Source organism: Metopolophium dirhodum, chromosome 1, assembly GCF_019925205.1.
Source record: "Metopolophium dirhodum isolate CAU chromosome 1, ASM1992520v1, whole genome shotgun sequence".
In the NCBI taxonomy this organism is placed as follows: Eukaryota; Metazoa; Arthropoda; class Insecta; order Hemiptera; family Aphididae; genus Metopolophium; species Metopolophium dirhodum.
Genome location: NC_083560.1, coordinates 83,318,951 through 83,344,555, shown reverse-complemented (window position 1 = coordinate 83,344,555; position 25,605 = coordinate 83,318,951). Strand labels below are relative to the sequence as shown.

At 26.5% G+C, this 25,605-nt stretch overlaps 3 protein-coding genes across 4 annotated transcripts; 1 reads left to right on the top strand and 2 right to left on the bottom strand.

The window, feature by feature from the left end:
• Nucleotides 1-1,390: 1,390 nt before the first annotated feature.
• LOC132942388 (protein FAM200A-like) lies at nt 1,391-1,756 on the bottom strand. The gene has a single exon (XM_061010714.1). It carries the CDS (start codon nt 1,754-1,756, stop codon nt 1,391-1,393), a length of 366 nt encoding a protein of 121 aa, XP_060866697.1.
• A 7,707-nt stretch (nt 1,757-9,463) lies between these two features.
• Nucleotides 9,464-17,423, bottom strand: LOC132936995 (uncharacterized). The gene is given in 10 exon segments (XM_061003819.1): nt 9,464-10,604; nt 11,282-11,467; nt 11,522-11,681; nt 12,046-12,230; nt 12,314-12,479; nt 12,547-12,717; nt 12,719-12,990; nt 13,051-13,263; nt 14,578-14,729; nt 15,920-17,423. Coding segments are annotated over 10 exon segments (1,857 nt in total). The 5' UTR covers nt 15,994-17,423; the 3' UTR covers nt 9,464-10,326.
• A 2,558-nt stretch (nt 17,424-19,981) lies between these two features.
• LOC132934289 (uncharacterized) lies at nt 19,982-25,582 on the top strand. 2 transcript variants are annotated; one of them, XM_061000574.1, is made up of 2 exons: nt 19,982-20,227; nt 22,267-25,582. In XM_061000574.1, the coding sequence occupies exon 2, from the start codon at nt 22,492-22,494 to the stop codon at nt 23,539-23,541; it is 1,050 nt and encodes a 349-aa protein (XP_060856557.1). In that variant the 5' UTR covers nt 19,982-20,227; nt 22,267-22,491; the 3' UTR covers nt 23,542-25,582. The 2 variants fall into 2 exon arrangements, with proteins under 2 accessions (XP_060856557.1, XP_060856558.1); XM_061000575.1 differs by lacking the exon at nt 19,982-20,227 and adding an exon at nt 21,412-21,453.
• The last annotated feature ends 23 nt before the right edge of the window (nt 25,583-25,605 follow it).

Genomic DNA, 25,605 nt, shown 5'->3' with positions numbered 1-25,605 from the left:
ACGCGTTGATAGTTGATTGCAGGTAAAATTAATGATTTATTGTTTGTAATTCAAAATGAATTAAAAATAGTACTTGTATAACTTTTCACCGTTTCGTACATTATTATTTACTATATTACTAATATAAATACTTTTAAATTACTAATAGATAAGTAATATAAATCGTGTCATGTTATGTGAAATAGGTTGTGCCGTTTGTATTGGTACCATACGTATTAAATTAAAGAGGCGCATTAATCAAATGGTAGATTTTGAGCGCAAAGCAAGGAGCTAGCGTGCCTTGCGCTTAGGAAACAGCTCCACAAAATATACGCAACGACGCGAATCTTTCAACTTGAACGTCGGTGGAATAATAATGCGCCTCTCCCGAAACTACAGCGCGTGGGCCCAGGCACGGCGATAATGGGCGTGGTTACGACCTGCCACAACGGCGGCAGTACGGCGCACAACGCTATCTCTTGAGCGTTGCACATGTTCTGGTTTTGGTGTAGCGGCCCCTTAATTTAATTTGAACGCGGCACGTGGTACCGATTTAACTTTATCTTATCGAAAACTCGATAAGCGTGTAGTCAATAATGCACTTGAATATAATATACGAGTATATAGTATATAATGTGTTATATACTACATAAATGTTGGTAAAAATATTATTTATAACTTTATAAAGGTACATATTTTATATATTATTCGATACCTAAAAACTCGGACGTTTATAGACTCCGCCGAAAAGGTCTTTTTATCTGTAATTTTGTATTTTTAATTGTATTCTTATAAAAATATATAAACCTTTATTTATGACATATTTATTATTTACACGTGTTCTTAAATAACACGAACTTGTACACGTGTAATAGGGACCACTATTAAAAACTAGTAAAAATAGGTGATTTTGCTTTAACATTAAATAAATATTTTTTACACATTTTAAAGGTAATGATAGTACATTGGTAATTTGTATGAACCCTAACGTATTTCACTTTATGTACTACTTAACATGTAGCTAGTACCTACCCATTTGTACCAAAGTGATGCATTTTGTGTTAGTTTACAGTAACGTTCGCCACCCGAGTGTAAGCATATTATTATAGTCATATATTATGTTATATAGCAGCGGTTCTTAACCTTTGTGTAGTGGCGACCCAAGATATATACCAAATTTTCATGCGACCTTTTTATAAATAATGTTCAATGGCGGAATAAAAAAAAACCGGGTACTCTTAATTTAATATTTTTTTTTACTTTTATTATTTGTGCTAGTAACAGGTCATAATATTATTATAGTTGATTATTACATTATATTCAAAAATAAACATTTTTTTTTAATAATTGTATTGTACATATTTTTTTAAATAATTTTTAATTTAAATATTTTTTTTAAATAATGAAGAATTTAATGACTTCCTTGGTCTTGATGTTGCTTCACCAATGAATCAATTTGAGCTTCAATGGAGTTAGTAAGTGAAATACGCATCGTGGGTTCGACATCAAGCTTATTTCTTGCTTTGGTTTTGATCGTAGTTAATGTCGAAAATCCGGATTCACATAAATATGTTGTTGCAAAAGGAACTAATTTCTTTAATGCTTCTTCGTAAAGATTAGTATACTCATTTCTTAAAGATATCCAAAATTGGTTTAAATTTTTAGTGTTAAAAGATTGTTCTAATAATTTATCTGACGATAATTCTAATAGTTGACTTTCATTTAATAAAGATAATTCATGATTTTCACAGGGTAAAAACGGGTTAAGAATCCACATATTGTTTGATCGAATATCACGAGATGGTGGGAAATACTTTAATAATTTATTTTTTAATTTCGACAAATGTGTTTTAATTACACATTGCATTACATTAATTTCATTTTTTTTTAATAATTTTTCTTCAGTCATATTATAATATGATGGAAACATATATGTATTTTCCTGAATTCGTTTTATCCAAAGATCAAGTTTCTTTAGAAAAGCTTCAACTTTATTAAAACATGTAAAAATATTAGTTAATGGCCCTTGCATACTCAAATTTAACTCATTTAATAACGAAAATATATCTGAAAGATACGTAACTTTTGCCAACCATATTATATCTTGAAAATGGTCGGATAACGGTGAATTTTTTTCTCTTAAAAATACTTCTATTTCAGTCCTTAATTCAATAAATCTCGTTAAAACTTTTCCCCGTGATAACCAACGTATATGAGAATGAAATAATACATTATTATAAACTGAACCAAATTCTTTACAGATGACAGAAAAAATACGAGAATTAATAGCTCTTGCACGAATAAAATTTATAATTGTTGTACATTGGTTTAAAATATCATTGAAATTTTCACCCATATCTTTTACAGCTAATTTTTCTCGATGTATAAAACAATGAGTGGAAATTAGATGTGCATGTGCTACTTCTTTAACGCGTGATACTACACCTGAATGTATCCCATCTGTACAAATCCCAATACAAGAAACCCAGTTAATATTTTTAGATATCATATAACTATTCATTGTTTTGAAAATTTCATCTGCGGTAGTAAATGTTTTCAACTTTAAAGTGCATAAAAACTCTTCTTTTATATCGTTAAATGTATCATCAATATACCTTACATAAATTAATAATATAGCTGAATTACTTATATCCGTTGATTCATCCAACTGGATGGCATAAAATAAAGATTTGTTTATTTTTTCGACGAGCTGATATTCGATATCATTAGCAATACAAAGAATTCGTTTATGAATAGTGTCATCTGACATGGGGATATTTTTTATTTTTGAGACGTGTTCATTACCGAATAGTTCTGAACATATATCGACCATACAAGGTTTAATTAATTTTTCACCAATATTATACGGCTTTTTTGTCTTAGCAATATGCATAGCTGCAATAAAAGAACATTTTAAATACACCTTGTCAACTGTGGTATATGATTTAATATTTTTTTTATTTATCTTTAACTCATCACGTTTTCTTAAAAAAAAATCTGTAGTTTTATTACTGTATTCATTATGATTAGTTTCAAGATGTCGTAAAAGTTTATTTGGCTTTAAAGAAGCATTTGCTAGTACATTACCGCAAATAACACATTGTGGCAAATCTACTCCGTTTTCATTTATATAAGTAAACCCATAACCAATATATTTAACAATGTATTTATATGTGTAGTTCATTGATATTTTTACCTTTTTTCTAGGCATTTCGTCCTTCTCTATTTCTTGTTCATTTGCATTTGATTCCGTCTTTTCATTTTCATTATTTTTAACTACCACAGATTTTATAAAAAAAGATGAAAGTGATGTCTGTTTACTCATTATAAATGTTTAATACACAATACAAAATAATACAAAATTATTAGTCTATTTACAAATAATATTATATTAATGCTAACGACTATTCCGCACTGGGTACAGGTAGGTTGACGTTAACCTCACGACTACACGAATAAGTACCATACGACGTTCACAACATTGATAGTTGATTCTAAGAAAAATGCTGGTGAAAAACTTATTAAATACTATAACTTATAGCTATAATTATACATTATCGGTTGACATTAACGGAAACGAATATAATTTGATAAGCATCTTTGTCCCAATTATCAATACTGTGAATTTACGAAAACGGTTTCATTTATTATTTATATTATAAGGCTTAAAAATAAAAATATTATACCAACGTTTTAAATTTTAGCCGACCCATTTCAAATTATTGGCGACCCAAAATTGGTTTTAAAAACTAGTTTTATGTAGTTATACTAGCTGACCCGGCAAACGTTTTTTGCCATATAAATTATTTCTAGTGAATATTTTGGTAGTCAAAATAGCTACTACTGGCTGATCCCGTGCACATCGTTGCTCATAAAAAATGATAACTCTTAAAAAAATTGTGGTTGTTAAAATCTTTTTGGATGTAACTCGCAGCAGAAATTGCAATACAGCGACCCTGGTAGGCAATCCAACTATGTCGGATCGCAACATTGTGCGACACCATATCAAATAGCTGACACCGTCGATGAGCGGCTATAAGTAAGGCAACAATCGGATTTAATGCATGCTCGGTAAACCTAAAACCAATATACCAATAAAATACTAATACTAATACGTTATTAATAATAATAATAATAGTTTAATTAACGATCAACCAATGGCAACCAATAATTATTATTATACCTAATAGCTTAAAACCCATAGGTAGCAAGTAGCAACTATTTATAAACAACAATTTCCACCGTAAATCTCAAAATTCCCATTTGAGCACCTCCTCGGGTTGGATCTAAGGGTATGAAAAATAGTTTACGTCCTATTCTCAGACCTACTGAATATACCCACAAAATTTCATGAAAATCGGTCAAGCTGTTTCGGAGGAGTTTGGCGAAAAATATTTTCCATATTGTGACACGATATTTTTATATATTACAGTGGCGGATCCAGGGCTTAATTTTGGGAGGGGCATGGGGGGGGGGTAAAAGTATGAAAAGTTCCAAAATTGGGTAAACACAGTGTAAAACAAAGGAAAACTACGTAGTTTATAACTTATAAGTTAATGATTTTTACATTATATATTCAGATCAGAGCGATGAATGTATTGATTTTACATTGTTCTTTTTAATTTCACCACCTTTTAAAGAATTACAACAGTTTCGATTTTCAATTTTTAATTTGGTTATAGGTAAGGTAAATAGGGTAATAACGTAACGCAATTTACAAATTACTGTAACGCATCAGTAATTTCATTACATTTTATTAAAGTAACGCAATTGTAACAAAATTACTTTTTTTTTAAAGTAATTTCTATGAAATAACGCACTAATGCGTTATTTTTCACGTTATTAATATTAATATTGAATGTATTACAAAAACAAGCCGTTGGGATATTTGAGAAAAATTAAAAATCAATTATATTTAATTTCGATTCCGATAACAATCCAGGAATAAAAGTTATCACCTTATTAGCAGAAAGAAAAGAGTTCGGTTTAAAAATTAAAATTAATTATGATTAAAATGAGTAATGACTTATTGCACATTTGTACATAATAGGGTCTATTATCACTAGGTCTATGATTGTAAAATATATACATAATAATTGAAACAAGGTGTATTTAATAAATAATTATTTAAATGTTAATAAATACACCTTGAATTTAATTATTTCATTGAATATGGTTAAAAAAATTACAACTGTTTACAATGATAAAAAAGTAACGTTATTTGTAACGCACTAATTTAATAATTATAATTTATAATTTTCAATTGCGTATTCAAAAACATCGTTTTACTTTTTTTACAGTCGCCGTAAAAATATTGTCGCCCTCTAAGTCCTAACATAAGCTAGAGTGGGCTATTGCCCTTTCGAACCACCCCTTAAATACGGCCCTTGTGTATACTGTAGTCTGTATTAGTGTATTAGTAGGTATATAGGTATTATTAATATATTAATAATTTACGCAATATATACATAGGCGTGCGCACGACCGTAGCCATTTTCCTCCAAAAACGAGATACCGTTTTCCTTCACTGTCCATTTAACTCCAAAAAAATTTAAAATAATTCTTAACCATTTTCCTCTAATAAATAATACATAAAATAATAAAATAGTTAACATAAATAATTTATACATATCAAAAAAATAAAATATATTCTTTATTAGGCTTAATTAACAGCTGATATAGATATAGCCGATACCAGAATGTATCAACCGAAAATGTGATCCAGCAGCAATGTGATCCTTGCATTTGAATAAAATTCTGTTTCATGTCATTTACAATTAAAACGTTACGGAATTTTTGCATTTATTATTGTTTGGAACTAAAACGTTGTACAAGTGTTGCGTTTATCGTTATTTAAAATAGTGTTAATACCTATAAAATTTAAAAATAATAACTAATTCGGGTAGGTAATGGCCTGGATACGAAATATAATATACCTATATATAAATTCTTAGATTGTCGCATGAAATAAATGTTTCTACGAAACCAATAGACCTTTTAAATAAATAGATTTTAAAATATTGCGTTTTGCTTTATTAGATTCTGAGTGGGACGATGAATGTATTGATTTTACAATGATGTGTGTTTTTTTTTATTTTTTTTTGTGTCTGTGTACACGATAAGTAGTTGAAATAATGATTGGATTTTCAACTTCAGTATCTTGTTCGATGGGAAAGTAAATATCGTTGGTGCATTGGGGAGGTCAAAATTTAAAATTTCCAATAGTTTTCAAAAGCACCGATTTTGGTTTTTGGTGTAAATCTAAAACAAATTAACATATTATACACATGTTATTTTCACTGGTAATTAATATTAGCATTTTCTATACACGATATAATTTTCAAAATATTTTGATTTGTTTTGAACTAATTAGGAACATTTTCAGTTTACAATTTTATTAGTGTTTTTTTTTAAGGATGTCAATAAAACTTTATTTGTAGGGTAAAAAAGTTTGAAAATTTAATACAAGGCTCCTACTATATTGTTACAATGACATTTGAAAAATATTAAAAATCCTTAGTCACAGTTTTTTTTTATAAGCATTTAAAGTTCAAAAATTGACAAAATATGGAAAAACCACGAAAATTAGCAAATTATTTTGAGTTAAGAATTCATAAAAATTTTTCTTTTGAAATCTAAGATTTTAAAATGTAAGACAAGATTCCTTATAATATTATCTACCTTTATCAAAAAAAAAAAATGTCTATAACAAAGTCAAATTCAATTTTTACGAGCGTTTGAAGTTCGCATTTTCACAATATTGGATATTCACTCGAATTCTTATGTAGCGGTTTTGTTATTTTATTATTATTCAAAAACGAATAACTGTAGATACATGAACATTTTACAGAATGTTTTTATTTTCATTTTCTATACACAATAAAATTTTAAAAATATTTTGACTTTTTTTGAGCTGCTTATGGACATTGTCAGTTTTCAATTTTTTTTTGTTTTTAATCCTATAAATATTAATAACATTTTATTTGTTGGGTAAAAAAGCGTGAAAATTTAATGCAAGGCTCCTGATTTATTAGTGCAATAGCAGTTGAAAAATATTAAAAATAAATAGGAACAATTTTTTTTATAAGGATTTAAAGTTCGAATCTTGACAAGATGTATCAAATTTAAAATTTAATAATTATTTTGTAGTTAAAAATTTATAAAATGTTCAAATTTTATAGCTAAGGATTGAAAATTTAAAACAAGGTTCCACGTAAATAGTTTATATAATAAATTACTTTATTCACAATAATATCATCAAATATCTTAGTAATACCATAGGCTGACTGACCGTTTTCGCTCAGAATCGTTTTTCTTATACAATGATATTATATCATTGAATTCAAATTTAACACCATCCATTACTGCAGTTACCCGCTGGTAACCTACTGTACAGCAGAGCGACATCCACTTACCCAACTTTTTTTTGTTTAATGATACATAATATATTTTGTTAATCGTTATGTTTTGTTTTGCGGTATTTAATTATTTTTGAGGCTGCATACGAATTGCGTCCCAGAATACAAAAATATAAATCACGATGATTATTATATATATCCGAGATGCGTCCGTTGTTTTTGCATGACACATCAGAGTTGCGTCCGCGATTTTCTCGCGACATGTACGAGTTGCGTCCAGGTTAATAATTGATTAATTGGTGAATATTATACATATTTCCCTTCCCACTTTTACAGACTGAGGACTGTCATTTGTATAAATAGTGTGGTTAAAAATATGGTTTGTTCAAAGTTTGTAATTGTATATAATAAATTATTTATTATTGTTTTAAAATGTAATGTTGATTTTGTAAAATAATGAGGTTAAAAATTATAGTTATATACATATATATATATATATCATTTATGTATTGGTAAATTTATGTTTGCCAATTTTTGAACGAAGACGTGTTATATTTTTGTTTTCAAATTCAGTCATAGTTTTTTTAATAAATTCTTCTTTTTCTACATCCTCTCTTCGTTTGTTTCCTAAATTTGAACTTCGTATTTTAATACAAATGTCAGTTTGAACATTTTTCAATATTTCAACAAATTGGAAAATGTCAGGGTATGATGAATAAAACATGCCATTTAATTTCGAGTGATACGATTCACATGCGTTGGTGGTACGCATTAACGAGTTTGAGAATTCGGCCCATATTGATGGTTGAAATTTACTGTCCAGCGAAATATAATTTTTTTCATAGTAATTAAAAAAATTATCAACTCTTTCATCGTTAGGTCTTATAGCCATTAGGTCTTCATAAAAGCATTTATTAACCTCATCGGGTTTTAAAAATGAAAGACCAAAGAATAATTTCAAAAATTTTCCTACTTCAGATTTATTTTTAAAAACTAGACAAACCAAGACTTTGAATTTTTCTCCAGATTGATTGTCCTAGGTGAAATCTACAGCCTTTGCGTATTACATCAGGAAAAATATCCGAAACTGCTGAGTGTATAGCTTGTTTAATTATTTATATATATATCTAATAATTGAGATTATCTATATGAGTTATCTATATTATTAACCTGTGGACGCAATTCATACATGTTGCGAGAAAACCGCGGACGCATTTCGAATGTGTCGATTGAGATTATCTATATGAGTTAACCCGTGGACGCAATTCGTACATGTTGCGAGAAAACCGCGGACGCAACTCGGATGTGTCGTGAAAAAACCACGGACGCAACTCGGATAAAATATAATTTAGGGACGCAATTCGAATGCGCCGATTTTTGATTACCTATCGCTTTCCGTTATAATTACGTTTACAAATTTTAATAGTTTTTTGTAAAATATAACGTTTGCAAGCCCTGGTTTGCTAGCCTTACTCTGTCTTTATAATACGGAACGTATAATACTACAACACTGGCTAAAATATTGGAGGAAAATAGACATAATTTCAGTCTAAAATAATGTGGAGGAAAATGCAACCACCCGTGCGCACAGGGGGTGCCTGGGCACCCCCGGACCCTTCACCAAAAACGACAAGGGCCCTAATTATTAATTAAGTGTAAATTAAATTAATTAAATTATTGACGAATTCAAAAATGTTGTTCCTTTTAAACGTTGATTATCATTATAAGATTGTATATCTAAATATTGTTATATAATATTTATTAGAATGAATAATAAAATAAAATAAATATTTTTAATGCATTCATATCTTTAATACATTTTTCTGTATCTATAAATGTTTTAAATATTTTATTATTGTGGGCCCTAATTTTTAGTGTATATAGAATATATAGAATATAGATTATTACTTCTTGGTTATTGTGACTTAAATATTTAATGTTTCAAAATCTATCACTTCTATGACATTCATGTAGGCTTGACGTTTGTCTACTTATGTATTCATATATTTTCTAAGATTTTTGGATTCAAACTATTTTTATAACTTCACTGAAAAAAATAAGTAGGTAAAAACAAAAAAAAATAAGGTAAATTCAACAATACTCCTGAGCTAACAAATAAATTATTATACCTATATCAATAACATTGTTAAATTTACAATATGAATAAAACAACAATTATCTCTGTTAATACAACAGATATTGTGTTAAACGTAAATTAACCTTATTATTATTAACATAATTAAGGAAAGTTAATTCAACAATACAATTTATTGATAACAATTTTAACAATGTCTAATAAACAATCGACATTCATTATTTTAAATTAATTGTCTGTTAATTCTATAATGTGATTTGTATTATTTACAAAGTTGTATTGTTGCTTATAGTTCTTACTCCTTAGGCTCCACAGGTAAAACTGACAAAATATATAAGTCATAATATAATATATAATAATTTTTATGATATATATGTATACATTTAAAGTGAATAAGGCTCAATTAAAATAAACTAACAAGTAGTTTTTTTTAAAATGTATTCCAATATTTAAACAAAACAATAAAATAACAAATTATGATATTATTATACAATGTATTACCTTAATATGTTAGTAACAGTATATCAAATTCTAGCCTAGTCTTGACTTCACAATACATTTTTCTTACCTCTTACTACAAATTATAAGTTAATAATACAAACTATTAATAAAATAATATTTAATAAAACATAAATAGAAAATAAATTGAGTTACAATATATTTAATATAAAAAATGTTGCCATTGTCTTGGCTTTACAACACAAAATTAATCTCAATACTTAATACAAATCATAAGTTAATTATACAAACTATTAATAAAATAATATTTAATAAAACATAAATAGAAAATAAATAGAGGAAATATTTATAATATATAAAAATTTGGCCTTGTCTTGGCTTCACAATACAAAATACTTAGGTATGGGTATAAAATCAATACTTATTAAATATATTTTATTTATTTAGTTCTGAAATAATTAAACTTATAATTGGATGTGATTGGTCTGACTTAATGTGAATATTATAAAAAAACTTTTGTATGAATAACCATAAAATATAAGATTCATCAGGATATAACAAATTGAATGTATGGAACAACTTAAAAACGACATCAACTGCTCTCTGAATGGTTAAAACTTTGTATTTAATATCATCAAAGTAAACAATTATGTCTTTTGGTTCATGTAATTGACCAATCATCACAATAAATGGTTGGATTGGGATACCTAAACCTGCGAAAAATTGAAAATTAGAATTAAATAAAAAATATTTATAGGAAGGAAATTCATATTTGAATATAAATAATCTAAATTAAACATTCAAATAGTCAAATCATTTTTATAGATTTAATTATATAAACAGTGATCATTTACCTAAGTTTGTCTATAAAGTTTGGAAATACTTTAAGAGTAAATTATATTATACTAATCATTTATTTTGCACTTTTTTAATTTACACACTCCAATTAAAACTTATTATTCTTTACCCTATTTTTTAGATCTAATAAGTTGTATCCTCTTCTTTTCTATATTTTCCACACTTCATGCATTCACAATTTTCTCAGCCTCTCCCTCTATAAAACATTCCCAAACCATATCAATATATTCTCTCTCATCTAGTCAAATATGTTTGCCACTCATATACTTTATAAGCCTTAACAAATTTGTTTTCTATAGTAACTCTACTCATTAATCTTAGCATTTTCATATCTTAAACACTCATCTTTTGTTATTTTATATACTAGGTACACTACATTTGAAACGTCAGAACTCATACAACATATTGCTGGCTTCATAACTTCATGTTAAACAATTTTATTTTTACCTTGATTTGGTATCGTTTAATTACACCAAAACATTTATAGCATACACACATATTTCTCCAATCTCCAATTATTGAAAACACATACCTTTTTTTCTAGATATTATATCTTCGAACTGTGAAACTGTATCAACATTAATCATAAATGACTGCTGTGAATCTCGAATTGAAAACTTTATGATGGATTTTTGGCCTTTTTCATTACGAGTGGATTTTTTTGCAGTAGGAATAAATAATGCGTGTAAAAGATGAAATATACAGGCATCACGGCCATCTGAAAAATGATAAATAATTTACAACATATTTAATGCTTAAAGAGAATACATACTTTCTAACAAATTCTTTTCGAGAATTTCATCTAGTAGTTTTAAACTTTGTGAATCTTTTATTTTTAATTTTAACAATTCAATAAGTTTGGATGATACATCTGGATAAATAGTCAATAAGTTTGAGGCAGATGGATAGAGCATATTAAAATCAATATCAATCTAGGATTAAAAAATAAATTAATATAGGTAGATAAGGAATTAAAAAAAAGTATTTATAAAATAATACTACATATTTTTATACAGGTATTTTGTTTATAACAAACTAACAACTTTATATCGAAACTAGTTATAAATTATTTAAAGTATTACATTATATTCTAGGCTTTGTTTTTTCGATTAGATTATTTAATATATAGCTTGTCATAAATTAAATATAATAAACATTTAACATAGTTCTATACAAATATATTTATTATACAATTAATAAACTTTAAAGTTTAAATTATTATTATTATTATTATTATTTTATATTATAATAATTAAAATATTTCAATTCAAAATTTTTAATGATGTTTATACTTACTAATTTATAACAAGCTGGGAGTTTGTAACTGCTCCAATGTTTTAATGTCTCAGTTGTACTCTGACTGTTTTTAATATAATTTAGCCTATACTTGACAGTTGCCTTCCAAATAACCTCAATTTCATTGAATGTACAGTTATCATGATTCAGACTATTTAAATATTGATCTATATCAGTTTCAAAATCTACAAAGAAAAATAAGGGTAAATACCAATATTTTAATAGTTACAACAATCAAAAATAAATTTTAATTCATCAAAATATTCACCAAAGTTAATCATGTGACGGACATAACTCATTTCAACATTTGATGGTTTAGGTCTTTTTGTAGATTCTATAAGCCCACCGTTTTTTAAATTGCGCACCACATTATGATACTTTGCATATAACTTTCCTTTAGGAGCTTTGCTGCCTTCACGCATAAAGTAATAATCCTAAACAAATTAGTATTTTAAATTTACATTTGCTCATTTATATTCAATAGTTTTAAAAACAAAGTACCTTAACTTCCTTTGGGAAATCTGCAACAATTTGATCAGAAATTTGTTCTGCAGTTTTAACTGTCATAATAACATCTTCTTTTATTGCTGTCTTAATTACCATATCTACAAGAATTAATCTACACGCATCATTTAATGAACCATACTTTTTGTAGTTGGCAAGCACCATTTGGTGCTTGTGGTGAACTTTCAAGTATTTCGCATAAGCTTAATAATGGCTTTGTAACAGTTATTGATGTTTCAGAAATCTTTATAGGAATTTCGTTTGAAATATTTTGGCCAACACTTTGAAGCTCCAATAATTCATTTGGAACTGGATTGTCTTTTTTCCAATTTGTTAAATGACGTTCAAATTTAATTTGAATTCCCAAAGGATAATTTTTCAACAACTTTTCACATTGAGTTGTTGTAATATATCTCAAACATTCTAAGTCAATCATCAAATCTAAAAATTTTTAAATTTGTAATATTAGCTAACACTTACATTAAACTCTTTGATTTTTACCAGTGCATGTTTTATACAAATAGCTCAATCTCCATTCACTTAACAATAACCACAAGCTATATGATTCTTCTTCTGTAATTTTTGACCAATCATTGTTGTTTGAGCTATGGGGGTCATTCACATTTTGAAAAAGAACAAGGTTATTAATATTACTTGTATTAAACAAGTCAGATGACAATTCATTTGTGTCTTCATCTCTTTCATCCATTTTGTCTAACATACATAAAGCACATTAATTATTAAATTTAATGTTGAAACATATTAGTTTATAAAAATTATGAAAAACATCTAAATAGTTAAACGTAAAAAAAAGTAAGCTAAATTTATAATTTATATTCATAAAAAATATTAGTTAGCACAGTTATAAGTTAATATATATATGTAAAAAATGTAATGTATTCAAAATATTCTTATACCTAAATTATTATTGGTAAAGTGTACATATTAATAATATTCTTTAAGCCGTATCATAATTTGATTATTGATGACTCCAATAATATTAATTGGAGGTCCATTCAAATCCTCAATATTAAAAATTCTTAAACTACTTGGGTGTGTCAAATTTTCTTCAACAACATATGCATCAAAATGTGAATGATAAAAATTTACTTTAAATTCTTCAGCAAGAATTAAACATTTATTTTCTTCAGAAACTATAATTTGTATTATTTTAAAAAGCTTTAATGTTTGTATCCCTCTTGTGACAGACAAATCTACTTTGAATAAAGTTCCTCTGCAATCTACCTGGGTGTATCATTTAAATTGATGATTTACAATTAAACTCTGTATAAATTGTATATGTTCATTATTTTTTATTCTGTGGGTTTCATTTATAATTAAATTACTAGGAGTAGGATTCAGAAGTTGATATGCGAATTTAATTTGCATTTTTTCCCCAGGGTATAGGTTATATTTTTACGAGAGGAAGTAGCATGTACATATAATTTCAGCTCTTTATGTTAAGCTTTAAATCTAAAGCACCAAAAATGTCTAGGTGGACCAGACTGCCTAATAATGGTTGGGTAATGAGTCAATATGTGGTGTTTTGGTTTTAATGAATCATGAAATAATAAAACATATTGCCTATTATGATTTAGAATTAAATTTTTCAGTCTAATTACTTTTTGTTCACATAATATACTATAAGATAAAACTATGTCAATAATTTGGATTAAATTCAAAAATAATAGCCAGACTTCATTATTTTCAGGAACCAAGTCCCCGACCATTAAAGGAAAAAAGTGTGTAAAAGTCATCATTTCTCGGGCAGACATTTTAAGATGAAAGTTTTGCAAATGTTTTGTTTTTATGGAAGGTGAAATATTTCCTATTTCTATTGAGCCATAATTAAAACTACTTTTTCTTAAATTTAATGTGTCTAAAGAAAATACTTGACAGTTTCAGTGAAGTATTTAATAATATGACACATGTCATAATGACATATACCTTCAAATAAGTCATGCATGACATCCACACAAAAGTTTTGTTTAACATGAAATTAAGGTATTTTATTTAAAAATGACTCACCGTGAACTCCTGTTTCAGAAATATCATTAATAGCAACATCAGTTTTATAATTAGTAATATTCCCCATTAACAGGCAATCTTCTTCAAACATGTTTTTTGTTATTTCCTTTCTAGCTTTACAAAATTTACAAAAGTATGTAGCTGAAAATGATCTAGAAAATTAAAAGATTTGATAAAATAACAACGGTAATGTTATATTTTGTATTTTTGTATTTTGATTATCTCTTCTAATTTAACAAAAGTTTCGTTAATATTTTAATGAATAGATATGTTGAAATAATAATACTGTTTCATTATTTTTATATAATGATGTATTTTTCAATGATGAATGTTTATTTTAACATAATATTTCTTGTAATTTATTAATAAAGTATAATTTATTAAAATTACAATGCATTGTACAAATTATAAACATTGATATTGTTGATTTAATTAATTATTAGTGGAGATTTACACCGAGTTTGTTAATTGTACAAATTAATTTTAATTTTAATACTATACTTATAGTATTAACAAAATAGATGTTCGTTATTTTTTTACAAAGTTGATTTGTTAATTTTACCTACAATATTTTTTTCAGAGTTGATTCAGTTTTTCATATTATTTAATTTAAAATTGAAGAGATGATTTTATTGTCATTTTAATCTTAAATATTTATAAGTATACAATTTATTACATTATTGTTATTTTATAGAGCAATAAGTTGAAGATGATGATGTGAATAATATTGCAGATCATATTGGTAATCATGATTTAATTTAAAATTTAAGAAATAATTATACAGTAGAACCTCGATTATCCGAACTAATTGGGACCGCACCTAGTTCGGATACGCAAAAGTTTGAATATTGGAAATATAAAATAAAAAATGTTTATAATATTATGTATTAGTTAATTATTTTTATAATTAAATATTTATTATTACTATTAATATTTTATTAGAATTACATTACATATTACATTACATTATCAGAAATACATTAAATTATTAGAAATAAATAAATACATAATTAAATACATTACATTTATTTTATTTATTATATTTTTTTGACATAATTATCAATACCTGCCGGATACGAGTTTTCATGTTCGGATAAATGAACGTTCGTATACGTTAATTATAGTTCGGATAATCGAGGTTCTACTGTATTGTCATTTTGATCTTAAATATTTATAAGTATACAATTTATTACATTATTATTATTTTATAAAGCAACAAGTTGAAGATGATGATGCGAATAATATAGCAGATCATATTGGTAATCATGATTTAATTTAAAATGTACGAAATAATTATATTGTCATTTTGATCTTAAATATTTATAAGTATACAATTTATTACATTATTGTTATTTTGTAGAGCAACAAGTTGAAGATGATGATGCGAATAATATTGCAGATCATATTGGTAATCATGCCTTCATTTTTGTCTATTTTTGTAAAAGCAAAATATAAATTATTTATTTATTGTAGAGCCAGCAGAGCGCCAAATTTATGCTTATGAATCGCCTCCTCAATTTTTCCAGCAGGTACTTCTAAACTATAATCTGCCTTTTATGTCACCCTTACCGCTATACGAACCACAATATTTTAGACAAGGTAAGACACTGAACTTAATATAATACTTTATAATCTATGACTAATATATATTTTACACACATGTAGCTATTGTTTTAAAAATTTAATACTTAATTACAAAACAATTATCTGCCCGTTTTTAGGTACATTTTTTTTTCACTAGATCTGTTATGCATACGTTGACTGAAGTTTAATAAAATATATTTGGCTATATTCAGTCGTTGTTATATTTGTAAATTGTATGACTTAATTGAATGATTGTTGGGAAATGGTAATCATCATATTATAAGTTAATAATTCCTTAAGATTGCAATTGAAGATAATTATTAATGTTTTTTTAAAATTTTTTTTGTCTTTTTATGCATGTCCTAAGTAAAAAATTTATTTTAGAACCAATAGGAACCGAAAACGATGGGGATATGCCGAATGTTCATTTCAGGAGACAAAATGAAGAAGGTAATAAATAACCTCTTAAAATATTTATTTAACAATGTGTAATATACTAATATTCATTTTTTAATATAGCACTAGTTTTAAAACTATATACCTACCAAACATTTTTTTTAATATTCTTTACTCAAAAAGCATGGTAGACACTATAGTAACTTAAAGAAACACATTCTAAACAATGTTGATTAGAGTAGTTGTAGATTGACTTCTGATTTTACAATTTTTATTTAGTATTTCCATAGAATCTATTTATTTATTTTCAATTATTTTCAATTTAGAGTAGAGCGATGAATGTATTAATTTTACTAGGTAGTGTATGTATATATAATTTAAAGTAGAAAATAAATTTCAACTTAAGTATATTTTCTGATAGGAATCTAGATGGTATTCTTGGGAGGACAAAATTCTAGTACTTTTCTCAATAATTGGGAAAAACAAGTTTTATATTTTAGATGGAAATTTTGATTTTTATTTTACTGTTGATAAAAATGTTTTTACTTAGTTAGACAACTTGAAACTCTTATGTATATTATTATATTTGTTTAATTGAATGATAGTTGGAATTGGTAAACATTATAAGTTAACAATTCTTTTAGATTGATATTGAAGATAATTATTATTGTTTTTTTATTTTGCCTTTTTATACATGACCTAAATAAATTATTTATTTTAGAACCAGTAAGGATAGAAAATGATGACAATACACCATATGTTCACTTCAGGAGACCAAATGAAGAAGGTTAACCTCTTAGAATATTTATTTATCAATGTGAAAATGTGTGATATACATTCCTCTAAGTATGAGACCGGTTTTAAAATTAAATATCTACCTACCAAACACTTGATATTTTCACTCAAAAAGCGTGGCAGACAATCTTTTAAAGAACCAAAATCTGAACGATATCGATTCGGGTAGTAGATTGTCTTCTGATTTCACAATATTTATTTAATATTTCTATACTATCTCTTTATTTTAAATTCTGAGTGGAGCTAGAGAATATTTAAATACAACAAATTATATGTAAGCATTTTCACACACACACATTAATCAATAATCTGAATATACACATAATATACTATACTTTATGACCGTATTGATATACTTACTTATCTAACTTTTATTTTACAGTTGAAAATATGAGAGAAATCATCGTCTGTGTCGCATGTTTGAACGAGGAATCAAATGTGGTATTACGACCATGTAACCATACATGTTTATGTGGTGCATGCTATGAAGGGTTAACTAGATTGGTTTGCCCACTATGCCGAGAACCTATAACAGAGATAGTTGTATTTTTAAGCTAAATTCTTAATGCATTTTGTTTTCTTTTATTTAAATAAATAATACTTTTGTGACGGTAAAACATTTTTGTTCTTTAAATTATGCACATTTTAAACTTTAATAGTGCAATAATATTAGTTGATGACTTTGATTATAAGAAATACTATATTTTTGGTCTGAGTACACATATTTTGACTTTTTCCCAATTTTTTTCTTTTCTTTTCGTTGTCATGATTACTATTATTACTAAAAACATTAATGATTCACAAATTTTCCTTAGAGTGTTAATTATTGTGTGGTTTACCACGTAACCGTAATCTTAACCATTTTTTTTTCAGATAGGGTGATTGTAAATTACTATTACCTATTTTTATGTACTAAAGTTATTATATACCTAAATAGTTTTTGACTATTAATTTCTGTTAAAAAATTAGGCATAACTAAAGTGACTGACTTGAAAAATATAATAAAAATAATTTATATGATTTTAAAGTTCTAAATATATCTGTATTTGTTTTTTACATGATGTGGCTCCTTCTAATGGTTATAATTTATAAATTATAATTAATGAACATTTTAAGCCACTGACAAAAATAATGTAAATGTTAACAAGATCATATACATTATTGTAAACAATAATTATAATTCTATCTTTGTAATTAATTGGTAAAATAAAAAAAAATAAATAAATACATATTACACATTACCTACATAATATATTATTATTATAAAATCTATTATAATAATATATTGTAATAATCAATAATCATTAAAATTAATTTAATAACAATGTTATAATATAAATTGTTTTTCTATTACAGTAGTAACCAATAGGTTATAGGTACCATACTACCTATATAACCACTGGTATGCTGGTAAGAAGGAGTTTGTGACCAATCGGGAAGCAAAGCTTTGACCTCGTGAGTTGATTGTTTTACTATTTTATTCATTACTTATAACAACACTCACTTAATGTCAAATTTGAATGAACAAGAAAAAATCTCAAAAATATAATATATTTAAAGAGTTTATTTCTAAATGACTAAAATATTTGATATTTTAGAACTTGTTGATAGCTAAAGTCTAAATTACATTTTATGCCTACATTAAAAGCAACATCCTAAATCATATAAAAAACCTAATTGTATTTCAATGATTTGGTTTGTTTGTTTAAATTGAAGGTAAAAGCAAGAAACATACTGAAGTAATAAAAATTACTAAGCCTATAACCATACATAAAAATAGATTTTTTATAATGAACTATGCATATTAAAAATGTTTTAAAAAAACAGATCCCTATCAGCTAAATAATACAACACAATTAATTACGAGGTAGTGGTTTTGAGCGCCACTTGGGTGAAACTTTGACAATATCATATAGTGGGGAATGATAAATCATTCCCCACTATGAACACTCAGGTTAAATAATACGTACAGAGTATACCTAGGTTCACAGACACACAAATATATATAAATTAAAAGATTAGGGATAATTATTCAGAAATCAGAAATTCAGAACACTGTCCATACCCAAACAGTCAGCTGTGATAATAAAAATTAATATTCATTATTTTAAGGAAATGCAATACCTACTTTAAATATATACAATAAGCCTTATAAGAGTACGTACCTACGTTTTATTAATATAAAAAAGGCTATTATTATTTTTAGTACTTACATATTATAATTATTCAGAATTAACTATTGTATTCTCAAGTGTATACAACTAAGTATTTATAATAATTTCTAGTCGTGCGTGTACATTTTATTAAATATACATAAATGAATTATAATTATACAGAGAGCGAGTTTAATAGTAATATATGAACATAACATTAATTTTATAATTTAAAATTTATAATATAATTTTTCGAATTTTTTTTTAATGTGATAACCGACAAATCCTATTATCAGGACTTTTAGATCAAGGCTCGATAATTTGATCCCGAGACAACTAGATCCACGCTGTTACCAAAGGTATGGTAGGGATCTCAATGACCCGGGTCCTATTTGTTCATACACCGTTTTTTCTTAAAACACGAGTGTTATCACTATCACCTTATCTTTTCTACATCGTGTTACCCAATGAAAATAATTGTTATCCTCGTAAACTTATTTTATTATAATATATTTACAAATCGCGTCTTCATAATATTAAAAACTTAAGCTTCGATTCATAACGACATGTTATTTAGTAATTTTATGTGCTATAATATGCATTGATGATGGAGCGGTAGTTGCCGTTTAATTCGTAATAAAAAGTCGCGAATTCATACTTTGTTGTCTCGACAAGTTTCTCAAATACTATTTGGTACAATCGTCTTTTAATTGTTATAAAAGGTACGTACAATGTTTTTGAATTATTGATTACCAAAATGCCCGAGTGATTTGGCCCGTATTACAATAGTTAAACTAACGTTAAACCACCAAATTCGCCCGGTAAAATCAGTGGGTTAAGCGTAACCAAGGTTTAAACTATGATTGTAAAACAGGCCGTTACTCTGTAGTGTTATGATGTTTATTAACCGATTCTCACCTTGTTAGGACTTCTTAATTACTATTGTTATCAAATAAAGTAAATTTCACTTTGTCCTTATGTATTTATGTATTGATTAAGGTGTATGCTGTGTCTATTGGCAACTTGCATAGTGAGCAGCTCTCTTTAATTTAATTTAATGTTAATAAAAGTTGTTTCTCTCTCCCTACTTTTTGGAATAGCTCAATTGGTCTCAACAATATACTCTACAAGCTAGTTTAACCCATAAACTTAAAATATATATTATATATTATAAGTCTATGATGCTACATTCTCTGATAATTTGTACAATATAATATAAATTAAACTACGATGCAGGCTTATAATACAGGGAGGATGTGTAATCTGTAGATTCTGTATACATTCATATATTATATATCGTACATAGGATACATTTTCATTTAATTAGTATAATCGACTAGGAGCAATTTAAACTGAGGTTTAATGTTATTTTGTATTATAAATATATTCCGCATAGGAAGTTAATTTGTTGTTAGTTTGTACATATTAATATTAATCATAAACAGTGAAACAATAAAATTATTGTCAAAGCAGGACCATATACTCGCGATACTGTGTCCGGATATATAAATCATTCCCATATTCTGTATTGTACTATGGGAACTCGACAACATATGTTGTTTGACCACCAGGGAGTAGGAGTAAGATAGTATATAGGAGACCCTGAAATGAAATTCAGTTTAGAACATAGCTGCTCTAAAAATTTTAATTTTCTGGAATAGGCATAAGCGTGCACACGGGGTAGTCATGGTAGGCACTTGACTAATCTGCGAACTCCCCCCTCAATATTCAATATTATTATTATAATAATATTGATAGTCAATCATAAAAAACTTTTTTACTATGGTAAATGTAGTTAAATGAGGTTACCCCATCTAAATTAGTTTTTATAACTTAGGTATGAACATGAATATTATATATACGTAATATGTGTGTGTGTTAATGTGTTATATACTTATGTACTTTTAGAGTATCCTGCCAGAAATTCTACGTATGCTTATGGGAATAGGTGAATAATCTCTAAATAATAGAAATATAGTAAATTAAAAAATCATAAAAGTACATTTTAAAACTGTTAGTTATACCTAGTAATAATTAATTTTGTGTAAACATAAATATCATTAGATAAAATAATAATGAAGGTTTTTGACTTTTATTTTGCAAATTTTGTAATCATTATTTATAGCTTGACAATTTGTACACATTTAAATAAATTATTTATCTTTGATATCATTAAAATTACCTTTAAAAGGGTGCATGCACTGGCGTGCATTCTCTCTGTCTAACAAACACATTACATAGCAATTTGTACACTCAGCAGATCACTATAAGATTACATTTTTTTTCATTTTTTACTACAAAATAATTTGTAAATTTTCAAATTGATAAGTTTTGTCAACATTTGAACTTTAAATGATTATAAAAAAAAATGTGCCTATGTATTTTTAATATTTTTCATTTGCTATTGTAACAATATATCAGGGGCCTTGTATTAAATTTTTACTCTTTTTGGCCATACAAATAAAATTGTATTGATATTTATACCTAAGAATTAAAAATTTAAAACAAAGTTTCTCATAAGTATTTTGTAGTTAAGCCAAAAAATTTAAAGATTATACAATCACAGTATTTTTTAAAGGATATTTTAAGTTCAATTTTGGATAAAATTATATTATTAATTTCCTTTTTATAGTATTTATTATTTTTATTATAGCATATCTAATGATTTTTAACATTGTTCTTGATCTCTATTTATGCATTTTAAGCATTGATAATAACATTTATGTAATTATAATAATGTTTTTAAAATTTTTTTTTTCAGATTATACATAATTGTTGTGGTACTTTATTAGACAACATGGTAAATGTGGAGTTCTTAGGGAATGAAAATTGTGAAGTAAATATTCATGATTAATAATTAATTTAATTTATAAATAACTTACATCAAGATCTATTTAGAATCAGAATCAGAATCTATAATTTTGTTTTGATAAAAAAAGTCCTTAAACCAAACAATTATAAATAAAATTGTTACACAAAACACATCATGTTTACACTAGCTAAATTAGCGTATTATTCGTGCGACGAAAGTCAGAGACACTGGTATAACACTATCCCCAAGAATATTATCAAAATCAATATTAAAAATTGTTGTGATGATCTTATTCAAATAACCAAGGGGACAAAACATATCAATAGATTAAATACTTTAGTATGTGCCAGTGCCGCAAAATATGGACATTTGGACTGTTTGAAATTTGCTCGTCTGATGCAATTTTCTTGGGACACTAGGACATGTTCTACAGCAGCCAGAAATGGGCATTTGGATTGTTTAATATATTCTCATGAAAATGGCTGTCCCTGGAACAAACACACATGTTCCAATGCTGCCCATAATGGTCATATAAATTGCTTGAAATACGCACATGAAAACAACTGTCCGTGGAACTTAAGTACAACAGACTGTGCTGCAAAAGGTGGAAATTTAGAGTGTTTAAAATATGCTCACACACATGGATGTCCGTGGGATGAAAGAGCATGTATGCTAGCAGCTTCTAATGGACATTTTGAATGCTTAAAGTATTGTTTTGAAAACGGATGTTTGTGGGATGAAGACACTTGTACATGGTCAGCGTATAATGGACATTTAAAGTGTTTGAAATATGCACATGAAAATGGTTGCGGATGGGACACTAATACCTGTGCTAAAGCTGCATCGGGTGGCCAATTAAAGTGTTTGAAATATGCTTTTGAAAACGGTTGCGTATGGGATATAAGTACAAGCTACAAAGCTGCAGAGAGAGGACATTTAGGTTGTTTGAAGTATGCTCATAAAAATGGTTGTCCATGGAATGAACATATCACCTATATTGCTGCAGCAAAAGGAAACCTAAGCTGCTTACAATACGCTCATGAAAATGGATGCCGATGGAATGAATCAACGTGTGCAGCAGCTGTCAAAAATAAAAATTTAGACTGTTTAAAATATGCTCGTAAAAACGGTTGCCCGTGGGATAAGGCTACACGTACACTTGTTCTCAGTGATAAACTCTTAAAAAAAAAAACAAAAGATTTGCTTTTAGATTTAGAGATATGAGATTACTTAATATTAATATTTTTAGTTTAATTTTTTTAATTACATCTATATTCAATAAAATAATTATTCTATTATTTTTTTTAAAAAAAAGAGCTATAGGTTAAATCATTTAAGGCGCAACGACTGAAGTTATTTAATATTTATAATATGATAAGATTCGATAAAGTAGAATATTGTATGAGCCTAATAACTTTTTCTCTACAACATATTTACATGCAATTTAAAATAAGTTTATTGTCCCTGCTATTCAATATCATAATTCACTTGAAAAACATTGTTTTTATAAATTAGTAATTGATTTTTGTATTGTACATTATAAATTTTTTTTTAAGTACACCACCAAAGCCATTCTTCAAATAATTTAATATAGCGAAATAAAGCATTTCATTAGTACTGTTATTTTTTTTTTTTTTTTTAAATCAAGTTTTGTCTATTTTATATAATTTAATAAATATTTTATACCAATGTAAGTGTATCAAATAAGTAAATGTTTTCGTTATATACCATTGAGTATTGAGTTATTTTGTATATATAGTACTATATTCTATACTCAATAATAATATTCATGATTTAGGTATACCTCTAACATGATTAAGAAAGGTGTTTAAAATTAAAAAATGTAGTTATTTTTAGATATTGCAATACTACTATTATAATGTACTATTATTAACTATTATTGTACTGAATTGTATTATATTGATTGTAAATTTGAACTATTTTAATAAAGTTATTAATATAAATATTGTATGGATTAGGTACTAACGTACTGTACTTTAAAAACATGTAGGGGTAGCATAACATCTACTGTTATCAACAATAAATGTATACTTCCTTATGATATTCAATGTTTGGTATCACCAGACATTATAGTACTAGACAGAGCATTAAAACAATTCACTGACGAGTGATGTGGTCATATGATATAGAGTTTGCAGTAATACAGTTATTGTAATATCAAAAAATTATTGGGCGCATGTGCCGTGAAGGGTGGTATCTGTCTATTAGTATAAGATCCATAAGTATCACAGTATTTTTATCAACTACTATTAAATAATACAAGTATCAACTCGTCAAGTTATTAAAAAAAATATATATTAGCTTTGTTGATTCAAACATGTATTGTTAAAAGTCAACATAAAAAAGGTGGGTTAGTGGATGTCGCTCTGCTGTACATTAAGTTACAAGTGGGTCACTGTAATGGATGGTGTTAAATTTGAATTCAATTATATAATATCATTGTATAAGAAAAACGATTCTGAGCGAAAACGGTCAGTCAGCCTATGATATTACCAAGTATATTTGATAATATTACTGTGAATAAAGTAATTTATATATAACCTATTTACGTGGGGCCTTGTTTTCAATTCTTAGCTATAAAAGTTAATCATTTTATAAATTTTTAACTACAAAAAAATTATTAAACTTTGAATTTGACATATTTTGTCAAAATTTGAACTTTAAATGCTTATAAAAAAAAAATAAAAAATTGAAAACTGACAATGTCCGTGAACAGCTTAAAAAGAGTCAAATTATTTTCAAAATTTTATCGTGTATAGAAAATGCTAATGCAAACATTCAGTGACATTTTTAAGTATCTACAGTCATACGTTTTTTAATTACAACAAAATAAGAAAATCGTTACATGAATATCAAATGTTGTAAAAATATGAATTTCAAACGCTCATAAAAATTTAATTTAAGTTTCTTTTTAACATTTTTTTTTGATAAAGGTAGACTAACTTATGGATAATCTTGTATTATATTTTCAAATCTTCGATTTTAAAAAGAAAAATTTTAATGAATTCTCAACTCTAAATAATTTGCTATATTTCGCGATTTTTCCGTATTTTGTCAAAATTTGAACTTTAAATGCTTATAAATAAAAACTGTGACTAAGGATTTTTAATTTTTTTCATCTGTCTTTGAAACAATAACCTAGGAGCCTTCTATTAAATTTTCAAGCTTTTTTACTCTACAGATAAAATTTTATTGATATTTATAGAAAAAAAAACTAAAAAAAAATGGAAATTGACAATGTCCGTAAACAGCTCAAAATAAGTCAAA